Source organism: Phocoena phocoena, chromosome 9 (genome assembly GCF_963924675.1).
Source record: "Phocoena phocoena chromosome 9, mPhoPho1.1, whole genome shotgun sequence".
In the NCBI taxonomy this organism is placed as follows: Eukaryota; Metazoa; Chordata; class Mammalia; order Artiodactyla; family Phocoenidae; genus Phocoena; species Phocoena phocoena.
The window spans coordinates 83,056,244-83,083,895 of NC_089227.1; the positions used below are offsets into that span (position 1 = coordinate 83,056,244).

Consider the following 27,652-nt stretch of genomic DNA (forward strand, 5'->3'; position numbering starts at 1 on the left):
GGCTCCGGACCCGCAGGCTCAGCGGCCATGGCTCACGGGCCCAGCCGCTCTGCGGCATGTGGGATCTTCCCAGACTGGGGCACGAACCCGTGTCCCCTGCATTGGCAGGCGGGTTCCCAACCACTGCGCCACCAGGGAAGCCCTGGCCCTTTTTAATTGGGTTGTTTTGTTGTTGCTGTTGTTGAGTTTTAGGAGTTCTTTATATATTCTGGATATTAATCCCTTATCAGATATATGATTTGCAAGTATTTTCTCCCATTCTCTTGGTTGTCTTTTTGCTTTAATAATAGTATCCTTTAATGTACCAAAGTCCTTAATTTTGATGAAGTGCCATTTATCTATGTTTTCTTTTATTGCCTATAATTTGGATGTCCTATCCTTAAAATCATTGCCAAATACAGTGTCATGCAGATTTCCCCCAGTTTTCTTCTAAGATTTTTATAGTTTTTAGCTCTTAAATTTAGGTCTGTAATCTATTTTTAATTAATCTTTGTTTATTGTGTAAGGTAAGGGTACAACTTCCTTCTTTTGCATGTAAATATCTAGTTTTCCCAACATTTCTTTTGAAAAGACTGTCGTTTTCCCACTGAATAGTTTTGGTACCCTTCTAGAAAATCAATTGGCCATATATGTAAGGGTTTATTTTTAAGCTCTCTATTCTATTCTATTGGCCTACATGTCTCTCCTGCCAGTATCACAGTGGTTTTTTTTGTTGTTTTTAATAAATTTTTATTTATTTGTTTATTTATTTTTCGCTGCGTTGGGTCTTCGTTGCTGCACGCGGGCTTTCTCTAGTTGCGGTGAGCGGGGGCTACTCTTTGTTGTTGTGAGCAGGCTTCTCATTGCGGTGGCTTCTCTTGTTGTGGAGCATGGGCTCTAGGCACGTGGGCTTCAGTAGTTGTAGCTTGTGGGCTCAGTAGTTGTGGCTCACGGGCTTCAGTAGTTGCGGTGCGTGGGCTCTAGAGTGCAGTCTCAGTAGTGTGGCGCACGGGCTTAGTTGCTTCACGGCGTGTGGGATCTTCCCGGACCAGGGCTTGAACCTATGTCACCTGCGTTGGCAGGTGGATTCTTAGCCACTGCACCACCAGGGAGGCCCTATCATAATGTTTTAATTGCTGCAGCTTTGTAGTAAGTTTTAAAATTGTGAAGTTTAAGTCCTCTAATTTTATTAATCTTTTTTTCAAGATTGTTTTGGCCATTCAGGGCCCCTTGTAATTCTATATGTATTTCAGGATCAGTCCACTTTTCCATTTCTGTGAAAAAAGGCTGTTGGAATTTTCATAGGGATTGTGTTAAATCTATAGATTGTTTTGGGTAGTATTAACATCTTAACATTGCTAAGTCTTCGTATCCATGAACACAGAATGTCTTTCCATTTATTTAGGTCTTCTTTAATTTCTTTCAGCAACCTTTTGTAGTTTTCAGTGTACAAGTCTTTCACCTCCTAGGTTAGATTTATTCTTAAATACTTAATTCTTTTAGATACTTTGTAAATGAAATTGCCATTTTAATTTCCTTTTCAGAACATTCATTTCTGATGTATTGAAATACAACTGATAATATCTCATTTTTATAAAGAAAGAAATAGGGACTTAGACTAAGTTGTTCAGAGGTCCTTCGCTAGTCAGGTCTCTAACTCCAAATCGATTGTACTCCTTCTCTGAGGATGTAGCTTATCTAGCTCCTTTCTCAGTTTGTCCTTTACTTCTGACTGATGCTCTTCATTGTAAAATAAGAAACATGGGAAAAAAGAAAGAACTGGGGCACTGCAATAATTATGCTCCAAATTCTGGCCAGTGTGACAACTGAACCATAAGGAAGCAACTAAGGTCTCAAGGATACCCAGGGATAGCCCATAGATACTTTCATGTTCTTTCTTTTCAAGTGGGGGGCCCAGAGGCAAATAACAAATAGTCAACATTGAATGTGTGACCTCAAAATGCCAAAACATTTGGTGAGAATGACTCAGAAATCAAGAAGCTACTTGTAGCAAATCAAGTACTGTAATACACTGTCACACAGGATAGCTTCTCTTGAACCTGACAAAAGGACTGTGTTATGACATGTATACAGGGTTAAGACTCTGGAGGAACTGGGCAGGGGTGGCTCAGGCTCAGGAGAGCAGCAGTTCTCACCCTGCTACCATGAGGTTGGAGAACAGGAGTGTGTCAGATCACTCAGAGGAGTCTCTAAAAGACACTGGCGGTCTTGGTATGCCTGAAGGAGGGGATGGATGGGCTTTCTCCAGGACCTTGAATGCCATTCAGGAACCACCAAGGAATCCTCTCTTCCCCAGTCTCCACTGAACATTTTCCATCCTCTCCTGAACCTGCTGTCTGACAGGATCCTGAAACTCCACTTCCTGGAGAGTGAGTCTCAAGGAGTTGAGAAATTAGCACATCTTCTCCCTCCTCCTGAAGGGAAGAACATTCTGGATGGAAGACAACACTGCAGGGTCTTCTCAATCTCTAGAATAAAGGTTCTACATTACAGTGATGTGATTCTTCCACAAAATATTCTTCTGCTTCCCAAGAAATCCCAAAGGGATGGTACAGCCTTCATACTTGAAGAATTGCTAACATTTTTAGGCAGAAAGGTAAGGGGCTGCCTGAGCATATGCATAGGTTTCTCCCTAATGCATGGACTACGGAGAAAATCCCAAGGCTTCAAAGCTGCCACAGTAACAACCGGATAGAAAACAAGTGGAGAAAGTTCCTAAAGCAAAGCAACAGTGTGGTATCAGGTAACCTTCTCTGTGGCTCAAACTTTAGACATAAAAGCCTAAATTTATATCACAGAAAAAAAAAAAAAAAACTGAGGTAGGTCATAATGTTTTAAATTATTTTTCCAGTAGGAATATTACACCCTGATGACATAGACTGTTCCCACTTCTTCCACAAATCACCAGCGACTTCCCTCAAAATGGTCCCTTGTCTCCAGACTCTTGCCCTTCGTACCATCCTCACATTGACTGATTAATGTTCTTAAACATATCACTCCTCTGATCAAAATTTTTCACTGTTTCCTATTGCCAGTAGAAGAAACCTTAATTCCTCTGTATGTCATTTATGGTTTCTTACCAGTCAGTTTCCCTGCTTACCCCCTACTATGTCCTGATTGCCAGGCTGGTCATGCTCTGAGCTATAGTCATAGTTTCCTCCACTTGTAATGCCAGCTGGGCTTCTCTCTACTTTTCTAACTCTTCCTACTCACTTTTCAGGGCTGGATTCAAATCCCACCTCCTCCACTGCTACCCACACTGACCTTTTCCTGCTATAAATTCCTATAGTACACTCACTGTACACCTCATTTCGGCAGCTTATTTATCGAGTGGTTAATACTGCATGCCTGACTGCACTGGATGCTTTGTGGATACGGAGAATAGAATAAGGTCCTTGCCCTAGAGGAGGAGACTTTGCTGCTTTGTCGTAGTATATTACTGTTTCTTGAGGGCAAGCCTTGACTCCACAGTAAAAATCCAAGTTCTCAAGTTCTACAAGTATGTCATGCCTATCACAGTGCTACATACATCCCAGGATTTCAGAAAAAGACTTGCTAAATTGAATTAAATCATCTCTCTCTGTCTCTCTCTCTCTCCCCCCCCCCCCCACCCCGTGTCTCTAGGGCTTATGTAACACTTGAGGATGGTAGCTGAGGTGCAATAGCTAATTTGCTCTAAAATGGCCGAACCTAACAGAACTAGTTCACTTGGACTAGGCTAAAGGGGTAGCGGCAGTGGTAAGAAAGGAAAATCCACCCTAGTGTGCTGCCCCATCAACAACATGGAAAAGCTGCTCAACGCAAGTCCACTCTCCGGCTGGACCCCTGGTTACTAAGAGGTGGAAACCGCTGCAGGGTGAAATCAAATTCCGTGACTGAAAGCATGACAAGCAAAGGAGTGAGAAAAGGCAAAATCAGCAGAGTAGGGAAGGAGAGCAGCATAAACTTCCTTGGCCAGACTGAGCAGCAAAGGGCCATCAAAGAGGGACTGGCCTCCTTTGGACATAACTAAAGACACACCAGGCCAGCTGTTGGCAACCGCAGTTCAAAGCTTCACACATTTGTAGCAATAAAGGCTTGATGTTGGCACTTTTGGTTTCCAGACACCTGCTCCCCGAGGTGACAGCAGTCGGGTGCAGCTGCCCTGAGTGACTCTGAGGTAGACTCTCACACAGGTCCTGAGCTGGAAGGACTCTGACGAGTGGGAACCCCAAACCCCGGTCTTCTCCATGGGGCCCTAGGACAAGTTGAAAGATCTAACGCAAAGCAGAAAAGCCTGGCGGGTTGGGGAGCAGGGCGGGATGTAACAGAGGCTTCAGGCACCCCCTGTCTCTCCCACCGTAAACCGGAGGAGTCCACTCCCTGCAGGCGACCGGGCTGAACGATCCTCAGGCCAATCAAGATGCCTGCTGAGTCTTGTGGCAACTACTGGCCACGATTTCCGCCCATCTCTTGACCCGAGGCAGTGGCGGGGTCACCAGAGCCCCTGGTCCGGGCCTCTCCGGGCGCCCGGGACGCTGAAGCTCGAGCTCCTCCTCTTCCCTCCCTCGGCCAGTCCCTCCCCCAGCCGTAGAAGAGGGGGGGCCGGGCTTGGCCCGGCGAGGCCCGTGCATTCCAGAGAGCCGAGCGAGCTAGAGCAACAAAGGAGCCGGGTAGTTGGCGGGGAGAGTCCCGGGGCTGCGGCACAGTGCAGCCAAGTGGGCGTCTGGGCCGCAGGCTGGCGCGAGGGTGGAGCCAGGAACCTAGTCCAGCACTCCCGGCCCGCGCCTGGCCTCCATCGCGGGGCCGGGAGGTGGTTTTAATGGTGGGAGAAGGAATGGGGCTAGAGATTGGGGGCCCAGGGGGCTCCCGCAGCTGAAGATAACTAGGATTGCCAGGGGAAGGGGTAGAGAGCTGTGCATCCCGGCCCGAGCCTCCACCGCCCAACATGGGCCCCGGGTTCCAAAGTTTGCGAAGTTGGGCGCCTAGGGCCCGCGGCGCGCAGAGCGTCCGGGGGGGCCCTGCACCGGACTCGCGGGGCGCACTGGTCGCCTGAGCTGCCCCCGAGGCCCCAAGGGTTGCGCGTGTGGCCTGGGGGCTCCGGAGAGCGGGCGGGGGCTCCAGGGCTTCTGCTGAGTTGGCGGGTTTGGCCATGGCCGCTGCCCGCCCCGCACGGGGGCCGTCGCTCCTGCTCCTGGGGCTGTTGCTGCTGCTGCTGCTGGGGGGCCCGGGCCGGGGGGCGGCCTTGAGCGGGAACGCGACCCGGCCTGGGCCGCGGAGCGCGGGCGGGAGCGCGAGAAGGAGCGCGGCCGTGACCGGCCCTCCGCCGCTGCTGAGCCACTGCGGCCGGGCCGCCCCCTGCGAGCCGCTGCGCTATAACGTGTGCCTGGGCTCGGCGCTGCCCTACGGGGCCACCTCCACTCTGCTGGCCGGGGACTCGGACTCCCAGGAGGAAGCGCACGGCAAGCTGGTTCTCTGGTCGGGTAAGCGCGCGGGAGCCGGAGCCGGGGGCTGTGGTGATGGGATGCGGGGATTCTCGGAAAGAATAGGCTCAAGACTGAGCTTTTGAGAGGGCGGGAGCAGCGCCCGGGAGAGTTGCAAGAACGGATTCTGAAACTTTGGGGGCAGGCTGTATGCAGGATGGGACCGTCGGTGATGAGGCGGGAGGGCGAGGAAGTTGAGGAAGCGGATCACAAAGGCCTGAGCAGGGTGGGTTAGCAAAGGAAAAGGGGGAATGAGGGGCCCAAGAGCGAGGGGGTTGGTGGCTCTGAGCCACAGGAAAGGACTTTTTTTTTTTTTTTTAAGAAAAGGAGATGCTCCACGTAGGTGCCACTATGGAAGCGGGGTCCTCGGGAATTCAAGGAGGTGTTTAGACCTTGGAGAAGAAACTGGGAAATCGAATTGGCAGGAAAAAGGGAAGATGGGGGCAGAAGATTTAGGCATTGAGGGAGAGGGTGGGAGAAAAGAACTGAGTGAAAATTGTGAAGGGTAAGAAACCCCTGGTGATGAGTAATTAAAAAGTAACCAGAAAGTTCCAGAAATCTTGTTTTGGGAGACAGAAGTCCAGTGATCGTGTCTTGCTTTGACAGGAGATTTCAGTTTCCTCATCTGAAAAATGGGGACTCGGTTCCTTGTCTGAGGTTGTGAAGGAATGAGACTATTCTAACGATCATTTGTGGGTTCCTTGGAAGTTTGGACCCTCAGGCTGGTCTGGGCTGAGGAAGGACACTTAAGTGTGGGATGTCTAGAGCCCCCTGGATACTTTCATGGTGGTCTGAGATCCCAGAACCCTCACCTCATGGTGGGATTATGACCCAGCCTGAAAAACTGCAGACTGAACCCAAGCAGGTCCTTCTTTAGCAGTGTGGAATGGATTAGCTCCCCACCTGTCACTCTTCTGGGCTGGGGACCTAAAGAGAAGGGGAGGGAACTGGCCTTGCCACCCCTTGCTTGTAGCTAGCGTGACTCCAAAATTGTCCTTGAAGAAACAGGAAATAAAATCAAAAGGCAGGAGCAGACCTGGCAACCCTCAGTCTTTTGAGAGGCCTTGGATGCCCCACATCTCAGTTCTGCCCCAGGGACGGGTAAGGATCCTGATAGGGGAGTGTTTGTAGGCCGCCTGTCATTGTCAGGTTGGCCACTAGAGTTCTCAGATGTTGGACAAAGTCATGTCATTCCTGGCTTGGTACAGATGCCAGAGGAAGAACCTGGAGGATGGTACCCATGGTGGAGCCACATCCTTTGTGGGTATCAGGTTCTAAAGTCAACATGTAGGCAGAAACCATGTGTAATCAGCAGTAGCTTTGAAAAATCCATAAATGGCCACAACATAAGGTCTATGTGATTTTGCATACATACTCTTTTATGGTAATATGTTTGTATGAATGTGCAACATATAGTAATGTACAGTATATAAGAAGGGGCATACATAGAAAATATAATTTTAGTTTTTAAAATTACATAAATGCAAAAGAGCAGAAGAGGGAAAGGATTTTTAAAAATACACAAAAGAAAGGTATAAACAAGGTTTCTTTGAGTTTAGGAGCCAGCTGTATGGAAAATCTAAATGTCTCAGCACTAGGACTTCCCTGGTGGCGCAGTGGTTAAGAAATCCTCCTGCCAATGCACGGGACACGGGTTCGAGCCCTGGTCTGGGAAGATCCCACATGCCGCGGAGCAGCTAAGCCCATGAGCCACAACTACTGAGCCTGTGCTCTAGAGCCCGTGAACCACAACTGCTGAGCCCGCGTGCCACCACTACTGAAGCCCGCACACCTAGAGCCCGTACTCTGCCACAAGAGAAGACACCTCAAATGAGAAGCCTGCGCACTGCAGCGAAGAGTAGCCCCTGCTCACTGCAACTAGAGAAACCCTGCGTGCAGCAACGAAGACCCAATGCAGCCAATAAATAAATAAATAAATAAATAAATGTTCCTGTAAAAAAAAAAAAAAGTCTCGGCACTAGAATCTCACCCAGTTCTGAGTTGTTCACACTATGAGAGAATATGTGTTCATTCTCTCTCTCTCTTTTTATTTATTTATTTTGCAGGGGCCCATGGTCGAATTCTCCTAAATTAAGTGCATGTGTGATGCTGCCCTTCTGTAGTTTCCATCAAATCAGGCAGAAAGGGTATGAACCTCTCTCCAGCCCATACTCCTGAGAGCAGCTGCTGAGCAGGCAGAAGTGGTTTTGGCAGGAAAGTTGAGGAGTCAGAACCATCCGCTGGCTGTGTAGGTTCGAACCTCACTAGCTGTGGCTCTGGTGGGGCAGGGTCCTGCAGGGGTGCCGGCCCTGAACCCTGGTCCTTAGTTCATTCTGAGCTCTTCTCTGCTGCCACCCTTCATCCCTCAGCTCAGTCCCATTCCCATATGTGTTCTTGGTGTTCTTTTTCTGCGTCTGGTCTTTCTGCTGGATGTTTTATATGAAGTAGGGCCAGAAGCAGGAGTTGGTGCCAGCTGGGTCAGTGGGTGGGTAGTGAACTGGAGCCGAGTGTGAGAATCACAGACAAGCCTTCTGCTAGGGGTTCTGACTAGTGATTTGTCCTGTCCTGAGCTGGTGGTCTTGATTTGGCTTTGGACGTGGTCAGTGTCATCTGGCCCTTGGAGGTGTTTTTGTGGGTGAAGATGATTTAGGTTGTCTTCATCTGTAAACTTTTGAAAGTAGATACTACTTTTTTTTTTTTTTTTTTTTTTTTTGCGGTACACGGGCCTCTCACTGTTGTGGCCTCTCCCGTTGCGGAGCACAGGCTCCGGACCCGCAGGCTCAGCGGCCATGGCTCACGGGCCCAGCCGCTCCGCGGCATGTGGGATCCTCCCGGACCGGGGCACAAACCCGCGTCCCCTGCATCGGCAGGCAGACTCCCAACCACTGCGCCACCAGGGAAGCCCGTAGAGACTACTTTTTTAAACGTCTCAGAGTTCTGAGTACACAGCTGTCCACATTCAGTTAGGTGTCGGGTGCTTGCTATATGTCATTCTGGATCAGGTTCTGGGGCAGATAAAGGCAAAGAATACCGAAAAAAAAAATAGACAAAGAATTCAGACAGGATCCGAAGATAGATAATTAAACAGGCTTTAGCAACTCCTCTGAGAGGTATTGTGACCAGGTGGGATGCTGAATGAACACAAAGGACTCTGGGGCGCAAGGGAAGACCCCCAGAGGAACTGACATTTAACCCACAACCTGAGAAATAAGTAGGAATTACTGGGGCCAAGGAAGATTTGGGTGGAAAGGATAGGAGGAGGGTATAGCACGCACAAAGGTGTAGAGGTGAGAGGGCTTGGTACTTTTAAGGAAGTATAAAAATTTCAGCAGAGCTGGATCAAAGCATTTGAGAGATAGGATTATAAGAGATAAGACCTAGAGAATTAGAAAATAAAGGGATTCATACCCCATATTAGGAAATTTGGTTGTTTTCCAGAAGATAGTATGGAGCCACTGAAGGCTTTTAAGCAAGAGAGAGATGTAATCATGTTTGCATTTTAGACCGATCTCTTTGAGTACTGTGTGAAGAAGCCACAGGAGAAGGGAAATCCTGGAGCCTGTTTGCTTGTTTAGCAGATGGTTGAAGTAGTCCAGCTGAGAGATGGTGGCGGTCAGGACTGGAGTAACAGCTTGGAGGAAGTGGTCAGATCCCGGAGCTTCAGAGGTAGAACCAATGGGACTTGCTGATGAGAGAGCTGGGGACCCAGGTTTTAGGCTTGGATGGAAGGTGGTATCATTCCCTTTCGCTAAGCTGGAGAATGCTAGAGAAGGAGGAGGTTTAGGAAGAAAGTATGGGCCATGTGCATTAGAGGCCTTCATTGGAAGGTCTATGTGGAGATTCCCAGCAGATCTGGAATGAGAGTTGCTGAAGAGAGGTCCCCACCATGAGCTTCCTCAGCCTGGATTGCTGAGCCTTTGGAAGGATGCCATCAAGTGAGGAAGTCTGCAGCTAAGGTTGGGCCAATTTCTAGGTTCATATAGAACTCAGGTCTGTCTCTCCTATATCTTTCCACTCTCTCGACTTGGGCTTCTTCAGGCACTCAGCATCTTTCCCCAGGATAGCTTGAAATGTCTCCTCTCAGGCATTCCAAGCTGCCCAGACAAACATACTATCCAGGCCATGGTCCACCTTCAGCCAAATCTGGTTGGTTTGGTAAATGGGGCAAGAAAGCAGAGAGACCTGTGGCTGGCAAGAGAAACAGGTCCCTGAGAGCCAGCACGTAGCCTCTTTGACCACTGCTGTGCTGTGTGTGCGTACAGGGGTGTGCGGCCCTGTCACCCAGCTGGGGGCAGCCAGTGGGAAAGAGCTGGAGAAGCTGGGAGGAGTTTCTCATTTGCCTCCCAGACACTTAGATGAGAGACTGAGAGGAGGTCTGTTGTTGGTGATGGTAGGTTGTTTGCAGGGGCAGATCAGGAAGAATTTCCTTAGAGCTGTTCTCAAACCTGGCTGATGATCAGAATCATTCTAAAACTATACATTTTTAGAAAGTATAAAAATACAGAGAAATACGCATGGGCCCAAGTTTTCATTTTTGCATCGGATTGTTAAGTTTTTAATTGTGAAATGTGGCATGTATACAGAAGGTGAATAAGACACAGAGGTACTAAATAACAAATAATTATAAAGTGACACCTGAGTCAGGTGATGGTGGGGGCCCCCCCAGGAGCTCCCTCTTTGTTTTTTCCAATCACATCCCCCTCCCTCCTCTTCTAGAAGTAACCAATGCCCTGATGTTTTTGATAATTGTTTCCTCTTTCCTCCATAGTTTTACCGTCTAGTTTTGGAATCCCTAAACAGTGTATTTCAGTTTTGCATGTTTTTGAACTTTATACAAGTGGAATCGTGCTGTGTGTATTCTTCTATGTCATTTCTTTTGCTCTACATTATTCTGTAAAATTCATCCATGTTGTTGCAGCTTATTTTTCGTTGCTGAATAGTATTCCATTGTAGAATACGTCACAATTTATTTATCTATTTTGCTGTTCTTAAACTTTTTTTTTTTTTTTTTTTTTTGCGGTACGCGGGCCTCTCACTGTTGTGGCCTCTCCCGTTGCGGAGCACAGGCTCCGGACGTGCAGGCCCAGCGGCCATGGCTCACGGACCCAGCCGCTCTGCAGCATGTGGGATCTTCCCGGACCGGGGCACGAACCCGTGTCCCCTGCATCGGCAGGCGGACTCCCAACCACTGTGCCACCAGGGAAGCCCTGTTCTTAAACATTTTAAAAAAATATTTGTTCATTTATTTAGGCTGCGCCAGGTCTTAGTTGCGTCACGCAGGATCTCTTAATTAATTGTGGCATGCATGTGGGATCTAGTTCCCTGACCAGGGCTCGAACCCAGGCCCCCTGCATTGGGAGTGTGGATTCTTACTCACTGGACCATCAGGGAAGCCCTACCACTTGTAGTTAACAATGTCCTGGAGGTGTCTACTGAGCCCGTGCACCTAGAGCCCATGCTCCACAACAAGAGAAGCCACCGCAGTGAGAAGCCTGTGCACCACAATGAAGAGTAGCCCCTGCTCGCTGCAACTAGAGAAACCCCGCGTGCAGCAATGAAGACCCAACGCAGCCAAAAATAAAATAATATGGCTATTAAAAAAAAAAAAAGAAGTAGTAATAGTAGCAGCACTGGGACCTCCTTGGAGGTCCAGTGGTTAAGACTTTACCTTCCAGTTCAGGGGATGCGAGTTTGATCCCTGGTTGGAGAGCTAAGATCCCACATGCCTCATGGCCAAAAAACCAAAAACATAAAACAGAAGCAATATTGTAACAAATTCAATAAAGACTTTAAAAAAATGGTCCACATAAAAAAATATATTTTTTAAAATAGTAGCATCTTTCATCCTTGAATTTTTCTTCATTCTAAAGAGAAAGCTTTTCTACCTTTCACCATTAAATATGATGTTTGGTGTAGGTCTCTTGTAGTTATAAATATTTTTATCAGATTAAGGAAATTTTCTTCTATTCCTTATTTGCCAATTATTATTTTTATCATGGATGGACACTGAATTTTATCAATTACTTTTTTTGTATATTGAGATGATCATATGGTTTTTTTCTTCATTAATCTGTTAACATGGTAAATTGCATTGATGAAATTTTCTCTTTTTTAAAAATTTATTTATTTATTTTTGGCTGTGTTGGGTCTTTGTTGCTACGCGCGGGCTCTCTCTAGTTGCAGTGAGCGGAGGCTACTCTTCATTGGGGTGTGTGGGGCTTCTCACTGTGGTGGCTTCACTTGTGGAGCACGGGCTCTAGGCGCGTGGGCTTCAGTAGTTGTGGCACGTGGGTTCAGTAGTTGTGGCTCACGGGCTCTAGAGTGCCGGCTCAGTAGTTGTGGCGCACGGGCCTAGTTGCTCCGTGGCATGTGGGATCTTCCTGGAACAGGGCTCGAACCCATGTCCCCTGCATTGGCAGGTGGATTCTTAACCACTGCGCCACCAGGGAGGTCCTGATGAAATTTTCTAATGCTAAACCATTCTTGGAACAACGGTTTTCAACTTGACTGATCATCGGAATCACACATAAAAAAATTCGTTTTTAAAGTTTAAATTGTGGCAAATGTTATTTTTAAAGTGTATAAATGTAGAAAAATGCAGAGACTAATATAACACCTGTGTCTGTATTTTTTCTTTTTGTTTCATATTTTATTAAAGAAATAAAACAAGGGAAATCCCTGGCGGTCCAGTGGTTAAGACTTGAGCCAAAAAAAAAAAAAAAAAAAAAAGACAGAAAAAGAAAAAGAAAGAAAACAAAACAGATAAAGCTGATGTCCCCTTCTTGTTTCCAGTTTCATTCCCTTTTCTTCGCTGGGGAGCTTCCTGCATCCCAGTAACTTGCATATTTATTTTTTAAGCTTAATTACTTTAATAAAATAGGTAGTATACGAACATAGTACAAAATTCGAAAGTAGCAAAAGTTAAATCCTTCCACTTCTGTTTCTAGCTACCCATTTCCCTTCCCACAGGCAACCACCAACACTGGTTTGTGTGTATTCTTTTTTTTTTTGCGGTACGCGGGCCTCTCACTGTTGTGGCCTCTCCCGTTGCGGAGCACAGGCTCCGGATGCATAGGCTCAGCGGCCATGGCTCACGGGCCCAGCCGCTCCGCAGCATATGGGATCTTCCCGGACCGGGGCAGGAACCCGTGTCCCCTGCATCGGCAGGCGGACTCTCAACCACTGTGCCACCAGGGAAGCCCCTGTGTGTATTCTTTTATTGATATCTAACATACAAATGTAGATGTGTCCTTATTCTTTTTTCCTCCCATAACCAGTAGCAGCTCTCCAGGCTGTTCTCCACTCAGCTGCACCCATTAAACAAGACATATTGGAGATTGTTCCATTTCACTGCAAATAGCTCAGCCCTGGATAGTGTGCTATTATATTGATGTGTGATATTTTATTTAGTGGGTCTACTATTGATGGATAAATATTAAGGACGTTTCTACTCTTGTTATTACAAACAGTACTGCAATGAATAATCTTATGTACAATTTTTGTGAACGTGTGAAGTGGAATTGCTAGTGTAACATTTTACAGCTAATGTCAAATAGTCTCCACAAATGTTAACTAATTTTTAGTCCTACTAAAAATATACAAAAGTGCCAGTTTCCCCCCGACTCTTGCCAGTACAGCATTTTCAAATGTTTTGATCTTTATCCTTCTAAAGGTTAAAAAGTTCTATGTCATCGTAGTTTTATTTCACAGTTAATGAGTGAGACTGGACATCTCTTTATGTTTTTAAAGGCCATTTGTATTTTCTCTTGTTTGTCTTTTGCCCATTTTTCTATAGGATTATGAATTTCTTATTGATTTGGAAGAGCTTTAGGCATGCAAGGAAAGTAATTCTTTACCTGTGATACGTATTGGAAATATATTTTCTCAGTGTGTTGCTTTTCTTATGATCTTGTTTGTTTCTTACCCTACTGAATTTTTCTATTTTTCTGAAGTCTTTTCTTTAAATCTTTTATTTCAAAACTTCTGAGTTTTGTGTCATACTTCAAAATGCATTCTCCACTCAAAGATTTAAAACAACATTTTCCACTTTTTCTTCTAGTACTCTGATTTCTTAAAATAATGTAGTTATTTTTGATTCATCTGGAATGTATTTTTATGTAAGAAATGGGGTAATGGGCTTCCCTGGTGGTGCAGTGGTTGAGAGTCCGCCTGCCGATGCAGGGGACACGGGTTCGTGCCCCTGGTCCGGGAAGATCCCACATGCCGCGGAGCGGCTGGGCCCGTGAGCCATGGCCGCTGAGCCTGCGCGTCCGGAGCCTGTGCTCTGCGGCGGGAGAGGCCACATTGGTGAGAGGCCCGCGTACCGCAAAAAAAAAAAAAAAAAAAAAAGAAATGGGGTAAGGATTCAACTTATTTTTTCCCTCGATGCCTCCTCAATTGTCTTTTCATATTTATTTAATAATCTATTTTTTCCTTGGGTAATTTATTTTTAAACTACAGAACAATATTTAAAATGAGATAAAAAGAAAAACAAATTACACGTTTAAAAAGCTGATAATTATCACAAATTCCAGAAAAATAACACAATATTGTTTGTGTGTGAGTGTGTGTGTGTGTTCTGGTTATTTATTGCTATATTACAGACCACTTCAAATCTTGGTGGCTTAAAACAAGAACCATTCCTTTTGCTCATGAATCTGCAGTCTGGACAGCACTCAGCAGGGATGGCTTGGCTTTCACTGGGATAACTGGAAAAGCTGGGAACTTGAAAAACCCAACATTTCTTTCTCTTTCTTCTTTTGGTCCCAGGCCCTCTCTGTGTGGTCTCTCCACCAGGCCTCTCCAGCAGGACAGCCTCGGGGTAGTTGGTCTTATTTCATGGCAACTGGGATCCAAGAACAAGTGTTCCAAGAGAGACCCAGGCAAAAGCCAAATGGCTTCTTATTATTATCCTCAGGCTTGAGAGTCTGAGAACGTCACTTCCACCCCATTTTACTGGTCGAGCAAGTCACTAAGGCCAGCCCATATTCCACAATATTTTAAAAAAATATTTATTTTTTAATTAATTTATTTTATTTTATTTTTGGCCGTGTTGGGTCTTAGTTGCAGCACTCAGGATCTTCGTTGTGGCGCGCAGGCTTCTCTTTAGTTGTGGCTCACGGGCTCCAGAGCACGTGGGCTCTGTAGTTTGCAGCACGCGGGATCTCTAGTTGAGGCGCTCGGGCTTAGTTGCCCCGCGGCATGTGGGATCTTAGTTCCCCGATCAGGGATCAAACCTGTGTCCTCTGCATTGGAAGGCGGATTCTTTTTTTTAAAAAAATAAATTTATTTATTTATTTGTTTATTTATTTTTGGCTGTGCTGGGTCTTCACTGCTGCATGTGGACTTTCTCTAGTTGCAGTGAGCGGGGGCTACTCTTCGTTGCGGTGCGCGGGCTTCTCATTGCAGTGGCTTCTCTTGTTGTGGAGGATGGGCTCTAGGCATGTGGGCTTCAGCAGTTGCGGTACGTGGGCTCAGTAGTTGTGGCTCACAGGCTCTAGAGCGCAGGCTGAGTAGTTGTGGCGCACAGGCTTAGTGGCCCCATGGCATGTGGGATCTTCCAGGACCAGGGGTGGAACCCGTGTCCCCTGCATTGGCAGGCGGATTCTTAACCACTGGACCATCAGGGAAGCCCCCACAGTATTTTTATTAAGCATCTGCCTGTTGCTCCTCTAAAATACCTATTACTGTAGGGAGCCCGTCCGCATTTAAAATATATTGCTTCATAAACATCCAGTAAAATTCACTTTTTCTTTGTTGTCACAGTTCTATGAGTTTAGACAAACGCATAGAGTTCTGGATGCAGCCACTACATACAAGATAGAGAACAGTCCCATCACCCCCAAATGTTTCCTCGTGTTGCCCCTTAGTAGGCAGAGCCCTCTCCTACCCTAGGCCCTGGCAACCACTGCTGTGTCCTCCACCCACACCCTCTCAGCCAAAATCTTTGAGACTGGGTTCTCCATCTAGAGTGATAAAGGTCCCCCAGGTGATTCGGATTTGAGTCAGGTCTGAGCACCGTTGCCCAAGGACATTGCTTCTTAAGTGACAGGAACTTGCTCTGCACCCTTGGAATAGGTTTTGTCTAGTGAGAGCTGTGAATGGTCAGAGGCCTCAGATTACTAATAGTAACAGCTAGTACCTCTTGAGTGCTTAGTACATGACAGGTACTGGGCTAAGCACATTTGATGCATTATCTCACTCTACACCACAGTCCCACAAGGTAAGTCTATTCAATATTATCTCCATTTCACAGATGAGGAAAGTGAGGCTAGAGATAAAGTAATTTGTCTAAGATCACACAGCCAGGAAATGATAGAGCCACGAATTGGACCCAGGCAGGCTAATTGCAGTGTCCATGCTCCTTATCCTTCTGCTATATTACCTTCCTCCCAAAAAGAGTAGTTACTTGCTCACACCACCCTCAGCCTGGGCAGTCACCCACGTTGGCTCTCACATCCTCAGAAGCTTCTCCTAATACAACTTCTTGTTTGGGAAATAGGTGTTCCTGAAGCAGGGGTGATTCAGGAGGGGCGAAGGGGGTAGAATGCTGAGTGAGCCCAGCCACAGGGAGAGCAGGGTAGAGGCCTGGACTGGGGTAGGGGTGCTGGGAGACCTGCATCTGTTTCTTTCTGGCTGACAACACCTTTCCTCCCCGTGCACTGGACACAGCCTCCTCTGTTTCTCTCCATCTGATTTCCTGTTTCCTCCTCTGGCTTCGGAGTACCTGGCTCCCCTGACTACCTCTTCTTAAGCTCCAACCTGTTCTCTGTCTCACCTCAGCTTGGTAAGAGGAACAAGGGTCCTGGGGTCTGGGCAAGGGGAAGCACCTCCTGGTTCTGGTGCACGGGCCCTGTGAGGGTGGGTCCCACAACACTCCTTCCCTGTGGACTGTAGAAGGTTTTAACAATGTCCCTGAAAAAGTAAAAGGTAAATTGACCTGGGGTTCTTAGCCAGAGGTGCTAACACTCCGTTAGCGGGGCATTTGGAAATGGGGGCTGTTTCTTAAGAACTTTAATTGAATTGTAATATACACAGAGAAAAGTGCACAGTTTGATTTTCACAAAGTAATTCACCCATGAAACCAGAACCAGATCAAGAAATAGAATATCACCAGTGTCCCAGACGTTCCTCTTCAGGCCTCTTCCAATCCCCACCCTGGAGTGGGAGGGGTGAGGAGCATTTTTGGCTGTCACCAGGACGTAGGGGGTCTCTTGGCATTTAGTGGACAGGGTCTAGGGTTGCCAAATGTCCTGCGGTACCTGGGACACTCCTGCAGCGCAAAGAACGGTCAAGCCTAAATGCCCTGCTGAGAAACGCCGTACCTGACCATCCTGAGCAGTCATGGCCTGCAGCGTGGCAAAGAGAGATAGACGCCTTAGACCGGGGGGACAGCAGTGCAGCTATGTCTGTCTGTGGGTCAGAGTGCTGAGGGGTCTTCACTGCAATGTGTCCACACTGTCGCTACCCCCAGGCCTCCGGAACGCCCCCCGCTGCTGGGCAGTGATCCAGCCCCTGCTGTGTGCTGTGTACATGCCAAAGTGTGAGAACAACCGGGTGGAACTGCCCAGCCGCACCCTCTGCCAGGCCACCCGTGGCCCCTGTGCCATCGTGGAGAGGGAGCGGGGCTGGCCCGACTTTCTGCACTGCACCCCTGACCACTTCCCCGAGGGCTGCCCGGTAAGTGCTTTGTGGGGCAGGGTCTGGGCTGGGCAGGACCAGGCCCGGGACAGGGCCCAGCAGGGGCAGAGGAGCTCAGCGCCTTCTCTTCTGGGAGATCCTAAGTCTACAGCCGTGGCGTCAGTGAGCCACAGGCCCAAACTGAAGCTCGCCAAGCTGAACCAGTCTATTAGGGATTATCTATTTATAAAAAGATTTTTGAGCACCCACTCTGTTAGGTGATGGGGAGTTACAGGAGTCGTGAATGACAAACCTGTGCTCAGGAAGTTTATTGTGTATTTAGGGAGTCAAGGCTTGCGCGTGTAAAACAGCTAAGAGACACCAAGACGGGGGTGTGATCTAGTTCTGGGTGATGAAGGACAGCACATTAATAATAATGATGATGATGGTAGTAATACTAATTATTATTATTTATTACCTTCCAAATACTATTATAAACATCTTACATTTATTTATTCACTTAACCCTTAGACCACACCATGAAGTAAGTATTGCTATCCTATAGATCAGGAAACTGAGCTAACAGAGAGGTCAAATAATTTGCCCCAGGCTGTGCAGTCATGAGGGGCAAGGCTAGGACTCAAATGCTGGAAAGCTGTCTGCAGAGCCTGTGCTCTTAGCCTCTCTGCCACGCTACCTTCGCGCCTCTCATTAAACCAAAGGTCACCCGAGCCTACCGCTCCCCTGTGCGCTTTCTCCTCTTCTCTCATTGCCAGAATGAGGTGCAGAACATCAAGTTCAACAGTTCGGGCCAATGTGAGGCTCCCTTGGTTCGGACTGACAACCCCAAGAGTTGGTATGAGGACGTGGAGGGCTGTGGGATCCAGTGCCAGAACCCGCTCTTCACCGAGGCCGAGCACCAGGACATGCACAGCTACATCGCGGCCTTCGGGGCCGTCACGGGCCTCTGCACTCTCTTCACCCTGGTCAGCGGGAGGCAGGCCCGTGGGTGGAGGGTCGGGGGGCGGCAGGGCCCAGGACCCTCCGGCAGCCTGTAAAGTAGGAAGGGAGCCGATTGTCATTGAGAGAGGCTGGGCTCTGGGAGAGCGGGGAGGAGGACTTGGCAGGGGTCCTCGGGGAAGGGTGGCGATAAGAGGGGTCTGGAGGTTCAGATAAGGGCAGCAGAATAACCCTGACCTCACACAATGGGCCCCACTTCTCTCTTCTAGGCCACATTTGTGGCTGACTGGCGGAATTCCAATCGTTACCCTGCTGTCATTCTCTTCTACGTCAACGCGTGTTTCTTCGTGGGCAGCATTGGCTGGCTGGCCCAGTTCATGGACGGTGCCCGCCGGGAGATCGTCTGCCGTGCTGATGGCACCATGAGGCTTGGGGAGCCCACGTAGGTGTCTTGCGGACCCAGAGGCGAGGGTGAGGGGAAGAGGCTGATGTGCGTTTTCCACAAAAGGGGCAGGGAGGTCTTGAAACGGAGAGTTCAGTGTGGGATTCGCTTTGCCTTGCTGCACCCAAGTTCTCCAGCGTTAGAGCCTGGACTGTTTGCATCTGTTCAAAGGGGCATCTTCTGTATCCTCTTCACTTCTGACCTGAGCCTGGTCTCCAAGCTCTGACTGCTAGGGAACCCCCAGACCTTAGAAGCCAGGGGACTGGGGACAGGGTGGAGAGACTTCGTAGAGGGAGTACAGAACGACTGCCCCAAATGACGCTCCACATGTCTGTGCAGCTCCAACGAGACCCTGTCCTGCGTCATCATCTTCGTCATCGTGTACTATGCCCTGATGGCCGGCGTCGTCTGGTTTGTGGTCCTCACCTATGCCTGGCACACCTCCTTCAAAGCCCTGGGGACCACCTACCAGCCTCTCTCGGGCAAGACCTCCTACTTCCACCTCCTCACCTGGTCGCTCCCCTTTGTCCTCACTGTGGCAATCCTCGCCGTGGCCCAGGTATTGTGACTGGTAGGGGGTGGGGATCTGAGTGGGTTGGACTTGGGTGAGGGAGACAGTGACTGACTCTGTCCCCCCACCCCTTCCTGCTCTAGGTGGATGGGGACTCTGTGAGCGGCATCTGTTTTGTGGGCTATAAGAACTACCGATACCGTGCTGGCTTCGTGCTGGCCCCAATCGGCCTCGTGCTCATTGTGGGAGGTTACTTCCTCATCCGAGGTGAGTGAGGACCGGGTCAGGACTGGTCGGGCAGCAAGATTTGCCGAGCATCTGCTCTGTGTAAGTAGGAGCCAGGAGCTGCCAGCTCTGCTGCCTTCGAGGTGGGACCTCAGCCGCCTCACGCAGGACCTTGGCGCAAAGGGGAAGGTGCCCATGGGCAGGCCGTGGTGCAGGCAGCACCTTTGTGCAGGTCAGAAAAATGCTCCCCTTACTCCAGCTTTGTGCCAGGGCTCATGGCTTGTTGAGTGGAGCTTGGGCTGGATTCCAGCCCCTGGTCCGCCCTGGCCAGACGCCCTTGTGTGGCGAACACCCTGAGTAACCACCCTGTCCGCATGGGCCAACTGGGAGCCTTCAGTCATGTGCGTGCGCCCTGAATTTATATACATGCTTGGTCTTTGGAGCTTCATTTCTCCTTTCTGCTCGTAGTGCGAGTGTGCACGCACATACACACACGCAGTTTTCACAACGTGCACAGATTCTCTGTTTCCTCATTTCCCTGGCTCAGTCTGCCACCTCCACACTGAGCCTCCGTATCTTAGCTCATTTTCGTTGAATGTTCTTTGTAAACTTCAGTTTCCTCCCCCAGCGCTATCAGTCTTCTGTTCAGCCCACCTCGTCTCCCTCTCTTTGGCGGTGGCTGAGCCTCTGATTTATATTTTGTATCTGTGTGATCCTGTGTGGCTGGTGTGAGCCGCTAGCCACGTGCGTTGAAACTAATCCAGGCTGAGATGTGTCATAAGTATAAAATACACACTGCACTGCAAAGACTCAGCACATACAGAAGTAAGCTATCTCATGAACAATTTGTTATAGGGATTACATGTTGAAATGATAATGTCATAAACAATGATTTATTGTTTATAAAATATATTGACGTTAGCTTCATTTGTGTCCCTTTACTTCTTGAAGGTGGCTTCTAGGAAATTTGAGATTGTGAGTGTGGCTCACATTATATTTCTCTTGGACAGCACTGTCCTGGAGTCTCTTCTTAGGCCTTTTCCATCATAATAGCTTTGACCTGCTGCCTTACTTGGGGAGGCCGGACCAGGACTGAGGCATCTTTCGTCTCCACTGACTGTCTGTGCCCTGCCCAAGTCTTTCCAGCCCATGGCACATCTGCCACCAGCTGTGCTCCCGTGTCTCCAGTTCCCCAAGCTTTAAATCAGCCCAGAAGTCATCAGACGTGGGACTCTAGGACCATAGGGCCCTCCCCTGCCATGCACCTATTCCTCCCAGGAGAGTGGCCTGGCCTCCACTAACATCTGCCATCTCCCTTCTGTTCAGGAGTCATGACCCTGTTCTCCATCAAGAGCAACCACCCTGGGCTGCTGAGCGAGAAGGCAGCCAGCAAGATCAATGAGACCATGCTGCGCCTGGGTGTGTGCCATCCCAACACTACACCCTCTGGGGAAGAGTCTTGGAGGCTGAAATACATTGTGGGGCAAGTTAGCAGCCAGGGAGGCAAGATAAGGCCGTGTGTGTGTGTGTGTGTGTGTGTGTGTGTGTGTGTGTGTGTGTGTTGGTGCTGATGGTAGTGGTGGTAGCAGCTGAAAAGAGAAGGTAGCAAAAAAAATAAATAAGGAGAAGGTAGCTTCTTTCTCAGTTGGAAGAATTCAAGTTCATGTCTAGACTGCTTCCTCATGTCTACTTCCCTCCTGCTGGGACCCACCCAGAGTGGCCTTAAGCACCTCCAAAATCTTGTCTTATTTTGGAGAAAACAGTACTTTTAAAAAATTTTTTATTGGAGTATACTTGAATTACAATGTTGTATTAATTTCTGGTGTACAGCAAAGTGATTCAGATATAGATATAGATATATTCTTTTCCATTATGGTTTATCACAGGATTCTTTTTTTAAGTTTTCATGTAATCTTTTTTATTTAATTTCTTATTTATTTAATTAATTTTTAAATTTTTGGCTGCATTGGGTCTTCGTTGCGGTGCGCGGGCTTCTCATCGCGGTGGCTTCTTTTATTGCGGAGCACGGACTCTAGGCTTCAGTAGTTGTGGCACTTGGGCTAAGTAGTTGTGGCTTGCAGGCTCTAGAGCGCAGGCTCACTACTTGTGGTGCATGGGCTTAGTTGCTCTGCAGCGTGTGGGATCTTCCCGGACCAGGGATCGAACCCGTGTCCCCTGCATTGGCAGGCGGATTCTCAACCACTGCGCCACCAGGGAAGCCCCTATCACAGGATATTGATTATAGTTCCCTGTGCTATATAGTAGGACCACGTTGTTTAATGTATTTTATATATAGTAATTTCTATCTGCTAATCCCAAACTCCTAATTTATCCCTCCCCCGCTTTCCCCTTTGCTAACCATAAGTTTGTAGAGAAAACAGCTCTTAAACTGAGCCCAGCACAAATTCACCCCAGACTCAGCTGTCTCTCAGGCCCGAGTGGGCGAACACCCTCTTCCCCACTGCTGCTTCCATACCTGGGATTGGTGACGCCCTGTCCCACCCCTGTCCCTCCGCAGGCATTTTTGGCTTCCTGGCCTTTGGCTTTGTGCTCATCACCTTCAGCTGCCACTTCTACGACTTCTTCAACCAGGCTGAGTGGGAGCGTAGCTTCCGGGACTACGTGCTGTGAGTGGGGGGCTGGAGGCTTGGGGGCAGCAGTGGTGGGAGCTGGAGACCCTCCTCTGGTGTCCAGCAGGGGTCTGCCAGGTCCCTGCCTCAGATGACAAGAGAAACTGCCCATCTTGCTCTGGGTGCTTAAGCTGATAGCTGTTCTGTAATTTGCAAACATGGCAGACAGCCCTCTGGGTCCCTGCCCAGCTCCACCCTTCCCTTTCACCCCCAAGGCCCTCTGGCTGGTATGTTTGTAACTGTTAAGCCATCGTGTGTTTTGGCTTCTCCAACTGACTCTTGCATTGGCCACAGAAGTTGCTTGCTGTTTCTCATAGACTCTTTACAGAGCTTCTTGCAAATCCCTGCACAGAAGTAGTTACCTCTCTACCGTAGGTTAACAACCCATTAATGTTTTCTGGTTTTGCCTGTGCTTTTTTGTGTTACAATGAGGATGAATCTGAGAAGGTAACACATCTCAGCTGCTTAAAGAAGTGCAGTACCTACCGATACCAAGAATAGCAGTTAAAATGCTTATTAAAATCTGACTGCTTCAGACTCTTCCTTAAAGGCTCCAGCTTCCAGCGTGGGAAGCTTTACACCACACCGATGCCTACGTCCCTCCCCCAGAGATTTGATTTTATTGTCTGGGGTGTGGTCCAGACATCAGGAGTCATTAAAAGCTCCCAGGTGACTCTAATGATCACCCAGGATTGCAAATCAGGGCTGTGGGCTTCTCTCTTTCTAAAGTGTTTGGATTGATCGTCTGGGCACCCACCCAGGAGACTTAGAAGGCCTCAACTGTGTACTACCCCTCACCACAGGTGCCAGGCCAATGTGACCATCGGGCTGCCCACCAAGAAACCCATCCCCGACTGTGAGATCAAGAATCGCCCTAGCCTCCTGGTGGAGAAGATCAACCTATTTGCCATGTTTGGAACCGGCATTGCCATGAGCACCTGGGTCTGGACCAAGGCCACGCTGCTCATCTGGAGGCGCACCTGGTGCAGGTGGGGTCAGCAGCAGCCCCTCCTGACCCTGCTGCCTTGTTCTCTCAGCCTCGGCACTTGTTAGGCTTTGTCTGGTCTCAGGTGTCCCAGCACAGCCTTGAGCAGGTGTGATTTCTAAGGGCCTGCCCTGAGCAGCCGAAAGCGGCCTTTTCTGCGGCTCACCACTGCCCCCTGGTGACACCTCCTGTCCTTGGGAGGATGGGCCAAGGGCTGAGCCAGCTGCCGGTGTCTTCTAAGAGCGGAGTGATTTGAGAACGGAGCGCAGGAGCCCTGCGTTCTAGGCCCCCTTTTTGGCACAGAAGGCCTCTACCCCTCAGGGTCCTTGAGGCCGTCTGGAGGCTCCTTTCCTGGATGGAACGGATCCGCTCGTCTTTTGCAAGATTTGAGAGGAAGCAGCTGCCCCTCCATGCCGCTTCCCCCACCCTGTCTGCCCTCAGGTTGACGGGGCAGAGTGACGATGAGCCCAAACGGATCAAGAAGAGCAAGATGATCGCCAAGGCCTTCTCCAAGCGGCGCGAGCTGCTGCAGAACCCAGGCCAGGAACTCTCCTTCAGCATGCACACTGTCTCCCACGACGGGCCTGTGGGTGAGCTTCCACCCCATTTCCACTTTCCTTCTAGGCTGGTGTGGCCTCATGGACTGTTTGGAAGGCTGTGAGGAACGGCTCCCTCCTCTCTCTCACACACGGGTTCTCCTCCAGTCCCCACCCTGCCCCCATCGCAGGCCACTCTCCCCTCTCTGTTCCTGCCCCTGATCTTGCTTGCTGGTGCTTTGGTTCCAAAGGACTCATCTCCCTCGCCTTCAGCCATCTTCCCCAGCTGTTCTCCTTGGGCTACGGGAAGTCAGGTTCCAGGGACTGGATTTCTGGCCTCTCGTGAGGCCCCTCTCTTCAGACTGGGAATGGGTAGAGATTGCTGTGTTCACTAGGGCGGGTTTTCTGTGCTAAGTCGAGTGGGAGCCATGGGTTGGGGGATGGTGAATGATGCTAAATAAGGGAGGAGCGGTCATTGTGGGGGCCTGGGCGGTCATGGTACCTTATCCTTTCCTTCCATCCCCACAGCGGGTTTGGCCTTTGACCTCAATGAGCCCTCGGCCGATGTGTCCTCTGCCTGGGCCCAGCATGTCACCAAGATGGTGGCCCGGAGAGGAGCCATACTGCCCCAGGATGTGTCTGTCACCCCTGTGGCAACTCCAGGTATGGGGTTCCGGCTTCTGTAGGAAGGTGGGGGACGTAGAGGCTGGAGGTTCCTGGGACTGGAGTACCAGGGGCTGCCAGCAGGGGAGGGGAAGGAAAAGCCTTGGAGGATCTAAAGTGTGGGTTCCTGAGCTAAAAGAGTAGGGCCCCGAGGAGAAAAGGCATGATGTGGACAGAGTTAGGGTCCCAGGCTCACGTTCTCTCTCCCACTGTCAGTACCCCCGGAGGAAAAAGCCAACCTGTGGCTGGTTGAGGCAGAGATCTCCCCAGAGCTGGAGAAGCGCCTGGGCCGGAGGAAGAAGCGGAGGAAGAGGAAGAAGGAGGTGTGCCCGCTGGTGTCGCCCCCTGAGCTCCACCACCCCGCCCCGGGCCCTGCCCCTGCCTCCAGTGCTGTCCCTCGACTGCCCCAGCTGCCCCGGCAGAAGTGCCTGGTGGCTGCGGGTGCCTGGGGAGCTGGGGAAACCTACCGACAGGGAGCCTGGACCCTGGTCTCCAACCCCTTCTGCCCAGAGCCCAGTGCCGCAGCCCCCATGGCCTGGGCGCAGGGCCGACGGCAGGGGCTGGGGCCCATTCACTCCCGCACCAACCTGATGGAGGCAGAACTCATGGACGCAGACTCGGACTTCTGAGCCTGGAGAGCAGGACCTGGGACAAGAAGGAGGAACAAATACCGTTCGGAGGCTCTTCTTCCTGCCTGAGAGTGCTTCTCCAGGGTCTCCTTCCCGAGAACCTGAGGGCCCAGTGCCCTCCCAGGAGAGTTCAGTATGTCTGGCTCACGGCAGCAGGACTGTGGGAAAGAGCCCTGACATCTCCACGGACAGGCCTTACCCGGGGCGGGGCCCTGGAGCTCAGGGTCCTTGTTTCTGCCCCACCTGGCTGGCAGCGTCAGTCTCCAGTGGGGGTCATGGGGTATGCAGAGCTCGTGGTGGGCAGTAAAGGTGCAGGCAGGGGTGACGGTACTCAGAGTGGGCTGTGGTGACCAGCAAGGCAGGCTGCCCTTTTCGGTGCCACTGGGTGCCCTTCCCTGGCACTCTCAGACCAAAAGTGTTGCTTGTGTCATTAGCCCTTTGTCCATGGGAGGACAGAGCTCCTTTCCCCCTCTTCAGGGTGGTTGCGGGGCTGGGAGTGCTTACTCCCAAAGGGCCTGTAACCTTTCTTTATAAAAGTGTCCAGCTGCCTCCACTCCAGGCCACTAAGCCACCCTGGGTTTTCCTGCACCCTTCTTCCCCTTTCCCATTTCAGTTCAACCAGGCCAACCTCTTCCCGTTTCCCCGTTTGTTGATTAGGACCCAGCATCGCAGCATTGTCTGTCCTGCCCCCAAACCCCACCCCTTTGCCGCTGGGCTCCATCTCCAGGTGAGAGATTGGTTCAGCTCTGAAGCCTGGCGTGGCATAGAAGCAGTGAGTGACGGGGAGCCTCTGGGCCTCCAAGAGATGCATGTTATCTTTTCCTGTATCTGTCCAGTGGGGGATGGATCCTCTGACTTGAGGGGCTCCCCTGGGAAGCTGCTGACACTTCAGCCAGGCAGAAAAGCTTCCTTCAACCTCCACAACCAGTGGGTGAAGGAGTTCCCACCTCCCATAACCCCCATCCGAGGCCCCAGTTTCAAGAACCAGACAGCAGGAAGCCTTAGCAGCTGGCTGGGTTCCAGATCAGGGGGTAGGGATAGGGAGACAAAATATAAACAGTAAATAAAAGGTTTTTGTATAAACTCTTGATGTGCTTCTTTCCATAGGCCCCGTCTTGACCTGTTTACCTGGTGCTCATCTAATTTGTCTTCCACTTCCTCTGAAAGCTATTCTGAAAGGCCAAGAGCTTGGTGCTAATGAGGTCACAGCTGACAGATGTCAGGCTGATGTCAGCTTAATGTACTGGCTGTCCTTCCTGGCCAGTTGGTTCTATACAAGGACAAAAGCTCTGGCCACAGCTGCCTCACTGGGCATCGATCATAAGACAAGTGAGCAAAGGGCATGCAGCTTGTCCCTGGAGTGGCGAATGGGAGCAAGTGTGCCCCTGCTGGGCAGTGTCGATGGGCGTGGCTCCTCACAGCAATCCTGGGCCCCCCTCTGGGGACCTCTTGCCTCAACGAGGGATGTCTGTGGGACCAGGTGCGTTTGGATCCACAGATTCCTCCTTTGGGCAGTCAAAGGAATCCGGCGTCCCTGAGAGAAGGCTGCTAGCCTCACTTCCTACAAAAAGATGTCAGTAGAAAACTGGAAACTAGGCTCAGGGTCCTGTGGAAAGGAGATCTGCGTAGGAAAGGGGATGGCACCCACAGACAACTCAGAGGGTATCGTGGAGTATTAACCATGCTTGTTTGGGGGCGTAGCTCAAGTGACAGGGACACAAGCAATTTGCCCAGAGCCAAATTCCAGGGGAAGAGGAAAGGGAACTAACACTGATCATCTTCTAGGTACTTTACATGTGTATAATGGTAAAAATAATACTGCTAATAACGGCTAATTCTTACTCAATGCTTGCTAGCTCTCTTCTGAGCCCTTTATATACCTAAGTGTATGAAGTGCATAAGGTGTATACATATACCTAAGTATATACCTTAGTGCAACAGACCTAAGAGGCACTGTTAACACCCCCAAGATACTGAGGCACAGAATGGTTCAACAGTTTGCCCAAGGGACTTCCCTGGTGGCACAGCGGTTAAGAATCCGCCTGCCAATGCAGGGGACACAGGTTCGAGCCCTGGTCCGGGAAGATCCCACATGCCGTGGAGCAACTAAGCCTGTGCACCAGAACTACTGAGCCTGTGCTCTAGAGCCCGTGAGCCACAACTGCTGAGCCCATGTGCCACAGCTACTGAAGCCCGTGCGCCTAGAGCCTCTGCTCCGCAGCAAGAGAAGCCACTGCAATGAGAAGCCTGCGCACCGCAGTGCAGAGTAGCCCCCACTCGCCGCAACTAGAGAAAGCCCGCGTGCAGCAACGAAGACCCAATGCAGCCAAAAATAAATAAAATAAAAATAAATATTTTTTTTAAAAAGCTACAAAAAAAAAAAATAGTTTGCCTGAGGCTACAGAGTAAGTGATAATGCTGGGATTCCATCAGAGCCATCTGGCTCCAGAGTGACCTGGCTCTTGGCTACTGCAGTCTACTGCCTCTTGTTTAATTTAGAAGGATGAGAGGAACTAGTTTTCTGTAGCAACAAGCTCAGTGAAGCAAAATGACTTGCCCGCAACCTCACAGCTAGTAAGTGACAGACTCTGGGTCCAGGGTCTTCCTGACTCTGCAATCCAGACTCTTTCTACTCTCAGTTCTGACCTCTGGTTTTTCCTCCTGTCCAGGTTTCCCCTGCTGTGTTCCCTCTGGCCACCACGTATCCCCTTGTGCTTGCTCATCTTGTTCGTTCTTGACATCACTGCTCCTCTCAACAGTAGTACAGCTAATTTTTTTCTTTTAAAATTGAAGTATAGTTGATTTACAATGTTGTGTTGGTTTCAGGTGTACAGCAAAGTGATTCAGTTGTATATATATATTTCTTTTTCAGATTCTTGTCCATTATAGGTTATTACAAGATATTGAATATAGTTCCCTGTGCTATACAGTAGGTCCTTGTTGTTTATTCTGTATATGGTAGTGTGTATCTGTTAATCCCAAACTCCTAA

At 49.5% G+C, this 27,652-nt stretch overlaps 1 protein-coding gene across 1 annotated transcript; it reads left to right on the top strand.

Annotated features, from left to right (window-relative positions):
* Positions 1-5,131: 5,131 nt before the first annotated feature.
* On the top strand, positions 5,132-25,783 carry SMO (smoothened, frizzled class receptor). Its single transcript, XM_065884123.1, has 12 exons — positions 5,132-5,462; positions 16,936-17,141; positions 17,858-18,067; positions 18,311-18,483; positions 18,823-19,042; positions 19,138-19,261; positions 20,546-20,638; positions 21,738-21,846; positions 22,653-22,838; positions 23,276-23,424; positions 23,899-24,033; positions 24,250-25,783. Exons 1-12 carry the CDS (start codon positions 5,132-5,134, stop codon positions 24,660-24,662), a joined length of 2,349 nt encoding a protein of 782 aa, XP_065740195.1. The 3' UTR covers positions 24,663-25,783.
* Positions 25,784-27,652: the final 1,869 nt, after the last annotated feature.

Bases quoted from the DNA above. Each gene is read 5' to 3' on its own strand.
- SMO (XM_065884123.1), top strand. From the start codon at position 5,132: ATGGCCGCTGCCCGCCCCGCACGGGGGCCGTCGCTCCTGCTCCTGGGG. The intron at 5,463-16,935 runs GTAAGCGCGCGG...CGCTACCCCCAG, and splicing joins CAAGCTGGTTCTCTGGTCGG to GCCTCCGGAACGCCCCCCGC. The intron at 23,425-23,898 runs GTGAGCTTCCAC...CCATCCCCACAG, and splicing joins CTCCCACGACGGGCCTGTGG to CGGGTTTGGCCTTTGACCTC.